At 34.1% G+C, this 12,372-nt stretch overlaps 1 protein-coding gene across 3 annotated transcripts in view; it reads right to left on the bottom strand.

The window, feature by feature from the left end:
- The window catches only part of EMB2247 (protein EMBRYO DEFECTIVE 2247), a 53,105-nt gene that overhangs the window by 39,372 nt on the left and 1,361 nt on the right, over positions 1-12,372 (bottom strand). For 2 of the 3 annotated variants that reach the window (XR_002240332.3, XM_020367865.3), the window contains exons 4-11: positions 12,058-12,141; positions 11,400-11,494; positions 10,587-10,678; positions 10,264-10,317; positions 7,454-7,506; positions 7,299-7,360; positions 4,865-4,940; positions 2,282-2,365 (exon numbers count right to left, since the gene is read on the bottom strand). Coding sequence is in view for 2 of the 3 variants with exons in the window: in XM_020367865.3 (XP_020223454.1) it covers positions 2,282-2,365; positions 4,865-4,940; positions 7,299-7,360; positions 7,454-7,506; positions 10,264-10,317; positions 10,587-10,678; positions 11,400-11,494; positions 12,058-12,141 (600 nt within the window). In the remaining variant the exon portion in view is untranslated. Of the gene's footprint in view, positions 1-2,281; positions 2,366-4,864; positions 4,941-7,298; positions 7,361-7,453; positions 7,507-10,263; positions 10,318-10,586; positions 10,679-11,399; positions 11,495-12,057; positions 12,142-12,372 lie in introns of those variants that run through there. The other variant, XM_020367866.3, reaches the window with a different exon arrangement.

Raw genomic sequence — 12,372 nt, 5'->3', positions numbered from 1 at the left:
ACTAAAACTGTCTTGATGCCTAGTTTCTGGAAGAATTTAGTTTTCATTCTGAAAGTGATGGCTCCTCTTGTGAAAGTGCTTAGGCTTGTGGATAGTGAGAAAAAACCAACCATGGGCTACATATATGAGGCAATGGACAAGGCGAAGGAAACCATTATGAAATCTTTTAAAAATGAAAGCAAATATAAGGATGTGTTTGCATTCATTGATAAAAGATGGGATATTTAGCTTCATCACCCTTTACATGCTGTTGGTCACTTTTTGAACCCATAGTTCTTTTATGCCAACCCACAGATGGAGTTTAATGGTGAGATTATTAAGGGTTTGTATGATTGTATTAATAAATTGCTGGGAGATTTGGAGATGGAGAAGATTGTTCATAAGGAGTTGGCTCAAAATAAAACTGCAAGTGGTATGTTTGGGTCTACAACTACTATAGCAATGAGGGGTGAAGTTGCACCGTGTAAGAGACAAAACTTTGCAACTTCTGAACTTTTATTCTTTAAGTTATTTGCTCAAGTGTCTGTGTTTAACATATTTTGTTTGCATTTGTAGCCCAATGGTGACAGATGTATGGCTCAGATACTCCGTATTTGCAACATGTTGCAATAAAGATCCTTAATTTGACATGTACTGCTTCTGGTTCTGAACGTAATTAGAACGTCTTTGAGCAAGTAATTAATTTCTTATTTAAAGTCAACAAGCAATGTCTTGCTTATTATTCCTTAAGTAATAAGTTTTATTTAATTGTTTTAGGTTCATACTAAGAGAAGGAATAGACTCGAGCATAAAAGACTACATGACTTAGTATTTGTCAAGCATAATCAAGCACTCCATCAAAGGTATACCCTTAAGGATGAAATCAATCCAATTAGTCTCAATGGGATTGATGATTGCAATGAGTGGCTAATTGGAGAAATGGATGGGGAAGAAGGTGAAGATGAGAGGGTTCATGAAGGAGATGATGACCTTACTTGGAGACAAGTTTATCAAGCTTCGGGACTTGATGAGCCAAGACAATACACTAGGCGTGACAAAAGGAGAGGGGCAAGTGAAGAGGGGCAAGTAGGAAATCTACTAATCCTTCTAAAAGAGCCAAAGGAGTAGCTTCAAAGAACAAGCGGAAAAGGGTTGAAGAAGTTGAGGCGTCAAAAGATTCTAGTAGTGAGGAGGAGGAATTAGTGCCAAATGCTAATTTCATACATTCAGATGGAGAAGAAGCTGAAGGATTTTTAAATGAGCAACATCATCATGTGGAAATTAATTATGCAGACATTGATAAGGATGAAGAGGATTAAACAAAATAGTTTTAGGAATTGGCATTGTGTTTTGCGATATTTTTAACATTGTTTCTTTGTTTTGATGGCTATTTAATCCTTTTGTTGGTTAGGAATTTATGTTTTTTTATGATGACTATCACTAGATTATGAATGCCATGAATTTTAGATTGTTATATTGTTAGTTTTAATATGTGTTTAATATTTTTCTGTTTTTGCATCATATTAAATATATATATATATATATGTATGTATGTATATATATTTTGTCCGCCATAAACCGCCATGGCAGTATGGCACTTAAAGGTCCTTGTCGTCATCTGTCGTATAACCTTATTGATAACCTTGCTTATCAAGCCTAACAGGCTTTTTATAAGTCTAAGCCTAGCCTTTTTATATAAATAGACTTTTAAAAGTATAAACTAGGCCTTTTTATTATACAGGTCAGGTCATACTTTAAAGAGACCAGGCCATAGGTCCCTATTTAAGGTCTGCCTTATTCCCGTCCCTACTTACCCGCCACTCAGAATTCTACAATATCTTAAAAGAGCTCCATGAAGAAGAATTTTATATAAAAGGAATGGGAATGCAATTCTCAAGGCTTATATTGATGTTGACTATGTAGGTTTAGTGATGAATAGAAGATCCACTATTGGATAGTGTACCTTCCTTGTAGGAAATTTAGTGACTTAGAGGAGTAAAACACTATAAGAAATAGGAATATTTTAGGGAATAAGAAATTCTTTAATATTTATTTTTCCAAGTTGCCTAGATATTTGGCATAACTAGGTTCAATGAGTGATATCTTAATTGTTCTCTCGAAATCTGAGTTAGCATTATCTTTGTAATTCTGTTGAATATAAATAAATCCATTCTACTGGGTGGAATGATCACTCAAGCATATTCAGAAAATATGGTTCTTTCTTTTAACAGATAATATCATAATTCGATTTCCTCTATTATGCTTTTATTCTATCCAGTTGAACAAATTAGAACTTCTATACCTTGTTAGCAATGATAGGAACATGACGGCCAAATGTCTGAGGTACAATTGCCATCATACCGATAAACTTGGAATAACGATCATCCTGCAATTTAGTGGAAAATACGAGATTTCAAGACATGAAAGGGAAAAACAATCATAAGCATTACTTTCTGATACAAATTGTACAGGGAATTTACATTATAAATTTATAATTAAGATCGGGAATAAATTGGTCTGAGATGCAGAATCTAAATTTCCAAGGCCAAGTATCTTGGATATTAGGATATAAAGTATATTTTATATTTTTATGTATGATAATTTAAAATTCCATTGTTCAATTATTTAATAAAAATGGGAGAATTTAAAATTTAATGTATCCTGTTAGAATAACCACATGAATTTCATGTATCACATGCATCACATTAAATGCATTTAGTGTTTATAATTATATGATAAATGCATTTAGTGTATCCTGTAGGAATTTGATGTAAACTGCATCATGGAGTGTGTGTGTGTGTCTGAATGAAGTTGAGTGTCTTTTCACTCAAAAAATTCAATCCCATTTCTCTCATTTCAACATGGTATCCTAGCAAAACCATCCTGCTTAACCTAATTTATTCTTCAAAGGTCTCAAGATGTGGAACCACTTTGATTGGTGATTGATTTTATTTTGTTCTAAATTCCAGCAGCTTTATTCTCTCTTGCCTCAAGCTTCCACTCAAACAGCTTGGCTTCAAACCCTTCACACTGGCCACAATTGCCAGTGACCTTTTGCAGTGAGCTGTGAACAACAGCAAGCAAACTTCTCTCAAATTTTACAGCAACTTTTCCAACTAGATTCAACCACTGGTGAACATTCCATGCAAGATATTGTACGGGATGTGGTATGAGCCTCAAACAACAGCGGCAGTGGATCTCTTACTCCTTGCACAAACAGTAAGGTGTACAGATCTAGTGCCATGCATAAACAAAGGAGGCAGTGCAGATCCAGATCCGGCACCATGCATGGGCGAAGCATGCAAGTAGGCTGAGCTCTGATTGATGTAGGCAGCGGAGGATTCCCTGGCTCCTCTGTCGAAGAAGAGGTTTGATGTGTCTCTGTTAGATTGATAGCCATGGTTTCAGGGTATTAAAGCACTGGATAGCATGTAGAATTTGTGAGAAAAGGAAAATTCGTAGAACAGAATAATTTATTAAATGCATATATGATTATAGCTACAGAGAGTAACTATTTATACTATTTTCACGTAGTTAGAAACGTAACTAGCCAACTCAGCTTAACTGAATCTGACACCTAACTGACTAATTATTACAGACACAAGATACTATAACAGTTAATACTTTAACATGCCACCTCCTTTCGTGCCACCCCCCTCCAAGTACCCACTATCCTGCATCTGCACCATTTCCGTATCTCCCCCTCCACACTCCTTGTGCCAGCCATCAATTCTGTTATGCTCCCTTCTCTCACCTCCAGTTCTCTCTCAACAATGCCACCTCAGTTGGTGCCCCTGACTGGCCTGATTTCTTTCTCCTTTCATACACCAACAGGCCTCTATTTGGCCCATTTGTCCCTTATTTCATTCTTACAGACTTTCCTTTTCCCCTCCTATACAAAAGCATAATGTCCCTCATAAGGCCTTGGGCTCCTATAATAGCTAGCTTCTGTGGTGTTTTTCTCCCAAGTTTCTTTTCACTTCCTAAACCATATAAGGCGAGACTCTACCATCTTTTCTACTATTGATGTTACTATCCCAACTTTTTTCACTAATAATTCGTTCTTAATCCTATCTTGTCCGATATGTTCACTCGTCCAATGCAACATTCTCATCTTTGCCACATTGAGTTTATTCTTTTTATAGCTCAGTATTCAGTATCCATAGGAACTAGTGTCTAGAAAATAGCACGCACTTATCGTTAGCCTCGAAAACTGTATCATGATGCGTGTATAACCGTCTTTTCAGTCAAGCAACAATTACTATTTCTTTCTCATTTCTCCAATATGTCCTATTCGGCAATATATGCTAGATAACTCGAACTTAGGATTCCTTCATACCAAACGTCTTCAGGGAGATCATCTCAAATTATTCTAGAGATCACTTCTCCTGTTACTCAAAATATCTATCAAAATATGTGAACACACATGCAAATGAACGTTTAAATAGAAGTTCATAAATATATATCTATGTGCTAATGCTAGAGTTTCAATCCAATTAAATCTTAACAAATTATTATTTGCAATTTATGAGGGTCATTCGACCAATATAGAAATTCTCAATAAATAATAAGAAAATTATATTATTTGTTTTAGGAAATTTCATATATTTGTCAAAGCAGCTATTATACAAAAATAAAGGAAATATTATGTTGTCCATACGAAAATATAATTATAATTACAAAGATAAAAAATGATTAAAAATAATTCCACTTCAAAGTTCTATTTCTTATAGAGGGCAAGAAAATGTGAATGTTCAACTATGTTCCTCCTGTAGTGAAAGCAGGCCATACGAATGGCTTTCAATTAGCACAGCGCACACAACATAATTTACTGCTCATGTTAAACTAGATTCACTACCCTACCAAGACAAGAAACCTATCCTACCTTTGGATGAACTGCTAGTGCCACATCACCAAATAAAGTCTCTGGTCGAGTTGTAGCGACAGTCAAGTACTCACTCCTACAAAATGAGTAATCGCTAAAAACATCAATGCTAACAGTAAGTGAAAATCAACAGATATATGCTATCCACATAAAAAAATATATCTCATTCCAAAGCAAGAAAAAAAATTTACACATAATCAAATTCAAATGAAAGATGATGATACCAGCTCTTTTTTCATCACTAAAACAGACATTGAAGATTTAAGATTTCCAATTAATGATTCTTGTGTAATGATCAACAAACATTTTCCCAGAAGTAGAAATAAGCAGTGTTGTTAAATGGTCGTTATGGCGGCGCCATAACGGCGCCATAACGATATGTCAGCCACCGCCGCGATCCGTTATGGCCGTTTGACCTGTGTATGGCAGGGATCCTCCATTTTGAGAATGGCGGCTGTTACGGCAATTTAGGCATTACACCACGATTATGATCTAAATATCACCTCTATAGGTTCCTCCACCTTCCCATTTCCCTCTCCCTCAGCAATATATTGTGTGTTCATTCTATTACCAAAAATAAAATAAAATTAGTGTTAGTCAGTTGGCAAAAGATAATTTGTCTATTTCAAAATTCCCCCTTCCCAATTGGTTTGATCTTTCCTTGATCTCTACAACTTGCTCTTACAAAGCTTGCTTCATCATCTTAGTCGTCGAACTAGCCATGGGACATCCTAAAGGATCTTTGAGTTGGCTAGTTGGATCTCTATCTTAGAAGCTTCAAGGTATTTACAGATCACAAGAGTCTCAAACATTTATAACACCAAAGATATTGCACTTAATCAACAATGTTGGCTCTCTGGAAAAAAATGTCAAGAGCAAAGAGACAAAAACAGATAAAACAAAGATTTATGAGAATAAGAGAACAATGAGAACTTGATTACAAGAGAAAAATAGGTAAACAAAAGTTGTTATATGGGTTTCCAAAGGGTCACTAGAAGATCACCTAGTGGTCATTAGAGGGTAACAAGGTAGGAGCACCACAAGCATTTCAAAAATGCTCGTACCCGCCGGTATCTGCGGTAAAACCCGCTACGGATAATAAATGAATAGACTAATTAGGTACCCGCAGATAATGGGGACGGATAATTTTTTACCCGTTTATAAACGGGGCGGGGGCGGGTATGATGATATCCATACCCGCAGGTACCCATTTAATAATATTTCTTAAATATCCTAATTATCCTTGTACCACATAACCCTAAAACTATACTCTCTCATCTTATTTTCTCATCTTATTTTCTTACAAAAGTGAGGTTGATGAAGTTACCAACATGTGTTAAGCATGTTATAGAATTATGTTGGATGTAATTTGATTAATTTTCTAACTTTGATTGGAAGAATAAGATTTATGTATTTTAAGTTATTTACTTTCGTTTGGAATTATGAGATTGAATTATTATAGCTTTGTGATGAGACTTTAACTTACTTGTGAGATTGATGTACTTTAAGTTATTAATTATCTTGTATTTTTATTATTATTTCAACAAAATTAATGTTAAATACAAGTTCAAAATTAACACTGAATTTTTATTTTTAATATTTTAATGACATTAAGTATAAACTTAAAATCATTTATAATATAATTTTTTAATTTTTTAAAATATTTATAAATATCCATGGATATCCGTGGATATTTAAGAAATTCATGGATACTCGCTTAATGGATACCCGCGCGGATATGGGGTAGGTATGGAGCCAATTTTCATCTGGCGGGGTGGGGGCGGGTTTACTATTACCCGCCCCCATGGGGCCCCATTGCCATCCCTAAGCACCACAAGTAAGACATGGTAGTTAGGAACTCTAAAAGGGCTTTCTACATGCTAAAATCCCAAAATTGCCACCAGAAAATGCTCCTCTAATGTTTGTTAATATTGAAGGTCATTAACCAAGCCTCTTGACCCATTGGTTGTATGGTCAACCCTGGAACACAAGGGGTTGACTTGGTGCTCCTAGGATCGATTCATGTCAGCGTTAAATAATATTTGACTTGCAAAAGCCACATTCTACAAGCATAGATTAGTCTTTAATTATCAGCTTTGAAATATTACTTAGATCATGTCCATGAACCAAAAAAAAAAATATATATATATATATATATATATTGGAGGCCATTCTTAGGAATTTGGACACCATCACCATAGCAATGCTAAAGCCTGTGAAATGTCCCTATTGTGTCTATTGTAGTGAAGTGTGCCAATGTGCTAGTGCATATAGCAGCAAGGGGCATCTATAGCACACTATTGACAACATTACTACATTTGAATAAAAATCTTATCAAAACATGAAATTAAAGTTGCTTCAATGCTTTTTACAAGAAAATATATAGAAAAGATAAAAAAACATTGAATAATTCAAGGAAGCATCCACAACGTACCTTCCAGCAACACGATACTTGATATAATACAAATATCCAGACTCTTCTGAATATTCAACTTCCTAAGCATAAAGGGAAAGGTTCAATTCAAACATTCAAGAACCAATCAAGTAGCAAGAACTAACAAGAGTAAAATACAAATAAGGGTTACTTACCAAGTCAGAGACAGCAGTTTGTAGAGTAGGTGACCAGTTTACCATATATGAACCTGAAGCAAGCAGAGGCAGAAGAGATTTATATCATCGTATCATAGAATTCTAGATAATGTATATAATGTGAATATGATAGGGTGCAGGTCACTATTAGGCAAGTCTAAACAAGGAGGAAGCCACAAAGGAGCTAGATGATCATTATCTTGTTCTTTGGCATTCATCATCTTTTCTGTTATTAGGCTATCTTTTTGTTATTAGGAGAATGTTATCTTTATCTTTTGTTAGTAGAAGATTGTTATCTTCATCCTTTAGGAGATTGTTATCTTTATCTTTTTAAGATTTAATCAAGATTAAAGAAGGGGGGCAGAAACTATATATGTAGGAGAAAATAATTAGAGGCAGGAGGAAAATATATTGTTTAGGAGCCTCCTGGTTCCTCAAACTACCAAGGCTACATTGTTCTCTAATGTTATTCGTCGTCAATAAACAAGTATTGTTCTTCATTCTTTTCCTATTTTCTGAGTCCAGGTTCTATCATAATACTAAACTTGGCAAAAAGGATAAAACGTATCACTATAATCAAAGCCATATATTTGACTAAGGTCCTTTGCCACTAATCTAGCTTTAAGATGATCAATCTCACCAATTGGTCCAACCATGTCACACTTGGAAAACAAAGAAGAAACCTTGGAGAAAAGATTGCAAGATGCAAAAACAATGGTAAAGTGACTAGATGAGGTCGGAAAAGGGACCAGGAAGGGCCAACAAACCTATCAGTAATAGTGCATCGTAGTTCTGGTGACCAGAATGTGGCACATAGATCACGCACTTAACAGAGTTGCACAAAGAGGCAGCGCAAGTGGGAATGTGACACTAACTCTGAAGCACTAATTTCACATTTATACTTATTAGTGCTTGTAGTGATTCAAAATTTTAAGCACTAATGTCTATTTGTACTTACCACTAGGTACTTAGTTCTAATAAATTTCCAACAAAGCAGGAAATATAAAAGAAATATGGCAACAGCTCTTTAAAAATGATATCATTCTTGAACAAGTACATTCTCCTAATATACTTTCTTTCCCCTTGTGGCATGTAGCTTCAACATTATTTAGCCCTTTTATATATCTTTTTTAAATTATTGAATTAATAATTGCTTTCAGATTTGACTTTTATGTTAAGATTTCTTCTTTACAGTAAAAGATCTTTTACGTTAAGATTTTAATTATTCAAATCCCAAATTGAGTTGTTTTTAAATTTTCCTTTTGATGTTAAAATTTTCTTTTTCATCTCAAATATTAACTACCTGTTTTCTGAAATACAAATGCTTGAACAAAGGCAAGCTCAAACAAGATGAGAACAGAGAAGAGAGATCAAATCAGAGAATGCTAGAAGCCTAGAACACAGAAAACATAGCATGAACAAAGGAGATTAAAAGTTCATAACAGAGATAAAAATGGAAATGGGAAGCTGAGCTTGTACAAGGGCGAGGAGATAAAAACGGTTTGGAGTGACTTGCGTGAGTAGACAATCAAGACAGAATAGAAACATGTTTGAGAAAACAATATGTATTTTTCTTCCAGGTCATACATCCCAACCCACCAGTTCACAAATCTTGAACTTGAAAACAGTCGACAATACCACGAATTTATAAGTGATCCAGGCAAACCTGCTCCAATCCCACCAACTTGCAATCCTAGGTGCAAACAGAATTGGAGAAGGGAGGAAACTCATCATACGATCCTACAAGCATAATTGCAATTTTGACAATAATGACTATTGATTCCAAGATTTCACAAGTTACAAGCAATCTAGAAGCCGAGTCAAACACATTTCTGAAAACTCTTAAAAAATTAAGTAGCTTAATTTTTATAAAAGGAAAAAAAAAGTAACCTAAATAATGTTGGTTAAAGGATGTTTTCGAAAGAATAAATAAAATGTAGTTCAACTCTGGGAAACTATTTATATTCAATTATGGAAGAACATAGAATTTTCCCATCAAATTATGTAAAAGTGAAAATTAATTAATTCTGAAAAAAAAAAAACAAGTAATTTGGTTCAAAAAGATAAAGTGGCAATAATTTAGCTTTTCAATAATGACAAAAAATATATATTAATTGGGTTCCTTAAACATTGAAAGTCAACATTAATTTAGTCTCTCTTTGGTGGAAGAAGAGGCTCATAATATACCTTATAAGGGGAGAGAGGACAAGCAAATAGGAAAACAATGGAACATGTTGGGAGAGATTGACACTCACAATTCATACCCACAGTTTAACTGAGTGAGCTGCCTCGAGGAAACAGTTTATTAATAAATGACATTTCACTTTCAATCTCAGCTTGTGGACGAAGGATTATTTCATGATCACATTGCATAATTGAATGATAAAATGATGTTAGTTACCTTTTGGGAGCCAAATTGATGTCAAGTGTAAACCAAAATTTTAAGAACCAAAATGGATGTTTATTGGTAGCTATATCATGTCTTTGTCAGCGAGAAGAACATCAATTGCTCATGTCCATATTTCTCTCTTGCCACTCCTTGATTTCTCTCTCTCCACTCTCTCATTGCTCTCTATCAGGTTATCTCTTCTTAAGCTAAATGAAATGTAAACTGCCAAATAGCTTTTACTTAACTTTGAAAGATCTTATTTAGAGTTATAGCTTTTTTGAGAGTTTTTAAAGTTGTAGCTTTTAAGCAAAAAGGTAAAAAAAACAAAAAAAAAAATATTTCTTCAAAATAAAGCTAAACCAAACACCAACCAACCAAAGTGTAAATGAAATATATACCATAATGTAACTTCAGTTAATACCTTGGTAAATCAAACCTTTCTCATGTAGTCTAACAAATGCCTCAACTACAGCTTCTGCAAACATTATAAGGCACCATATCAGTATATATTACAGCATGAGTAAACAAATGCTAACAATACAACGATGTTGGATTTACATTGATGAGAAAAATTCAGGTAAGTTTAACAGACATTGGAAAATAATAAGAATAGCAATAAATCAAAAGGGTTATCAAAATTCAAAACTGCACCAATTATCTTATTTGTATCACCATACTTTTCCAATATGTGCCCATACACTTTCTAGGTTAGCTAGAGTACTAATTAGTAGAAAACCGTCTTACGACTTAGCTGTTCATCAAGTGTAAAGTGCTCTCTAGACCAATCACAAGAAGCACCAAGTCTCTTGATCTGATTTGCAATAGTTCCACCATATCTGAATGGAGTAAAAAAGTATTATCCGAAGGATGGAGGGAAGATAACAATATAGCAAGGAAGTAACGGCACAATGAAATTGTAACTCTAAATTCACCTTTACAAATAAGTAGTAATTTAATCATAGGCAACATCTAGTTCTGCAGAACACAACTTTAATGATTCATCCTATTGATTGTGTGTTTATTATGAATTTATGATTGATTTTTGGTGATATACAGTCAATTTTTTTTATATTTCCTACTTAACCTTAATTGGGATAGAAGATTTCAAGCATTTCAATTCAAGTCAGTATCAGTATCAGAGTTGTTCTAATTCATTCAGTTCAGCCAACATTTCTGTTCAAACTGAATAAGAGCATTAAATGAAAACAACTACAATATATTCAATAAAATTTCAAATGTTCCCTAAGTAGATCTTGGTTTTGGTAAATTCGTCTATGACTATATTATTATGTAAGTGGAACTAGGTTATTAGAAGAAAGTATAGTTGAAATTTAGATGAAAATGGGCAGCTCAAAGATGAATTTTTTAGACAGTTTCTTATCTCTTAGCATTTATACTCTTATATAATAATTCATAGACCTAAGGTTTAACAGATTCTAATCTTTTGTAATAAGAATGATGAGATTTAGTCCCATATACTTCTTTTGATATGGGCAATCCATTGGTTCTGCAAAAAACATATAGATGGAAGAAAGATAAGCAAGGATATGAACACACTTCTCTTTCCACTGCCAAACCCTTTTTGTGAATTCATCTCTACTCATTTCAGTCCTTTTTATTCCTTCTGAAGCTAGCATTCTTTCAACAACCAACTGGGAGAAATAAAACAAAAGTGAGAGTGAAAAAATAAGATCTTCAACTGAACGAAACAAGGAGAAAAAGCAAGAAGCATAAAATTCTATCTGGTGCTTGACATAGTAAGGGAGTGCTAGACAATTGACATGTTAAATGACATAATCATTGAGGCAAACCAAGAAAAGGAAGAAGAGACGAGTGAGGGGAAAACTATAAAAACAGCAAGGCATTTAAAAATCCCAAAATAAATAATAAAGCTCTAGGGGAAAGTCATATAGACAATGCTATCCTACAATAAGTCTGGCCATAAATTTCATAAATTCTAGCCTTAAACTCCAATTATATATGGAAAACCCAGTATTTGCAGCAAACTAAATCACCTCCCAAGTGTGTATGGAAAACCCACCATTTGCAGCAAATAAGACTCCATACAATTTAAAATTTTAAATAAAATAAAACTCAAACCTACAAGAAAACATGAGTGTTATATCTTACGGAGTACTATTATATAGATAGATAGACAGATAAAGAGAAAGATAAGTAAAATGAGTAACAAAAATTGGCATAACAATTGACAAACCTGAGTCGCAATTCCAGCATGATCAGTCCCTGGAAGCCAAAGTGTTGGCCTTCCCTTCATGCGGTTGTACCTAATCATAATATCCTGCATGAATACATGGATAAGCATGACAAGAAATACATACTTGTATTACACACACAAATCATACTAGTGTAAAAAGTTAACAGAGCACCAACACCTCCATACCACTTAACAAAATGCAACAAGCAGAGAGAACCATAAAATGGGAAGGAATAATATCTTTTCTTATTTTTCCCAATTTGATATTGAACAGCGGGTGCACAAGAATAACAAGGAACTAACAACAAAAAATTT

Source organism: Cajanus cajan, chromosome 1 (genome assembly GCF_000230855.2).
Source record: "Cajanus cajan strain Asha chromosome 1, NIPB_CcT2T_4, whole genome shotgun sequence".
In the NCBI taxonomy this organism is placed as follows: Eukaryota; Viridiplantae; Streptophyta; class Magnoliopsida; order Fabales; family Fabaceae; genus Cajanus; species Cajanus cajan.
The sequence above is the reverse complement of the archived record's forward strand: the minus strand, read 5'-3'. Positions and strand labels throughout refer to the sequence as shown.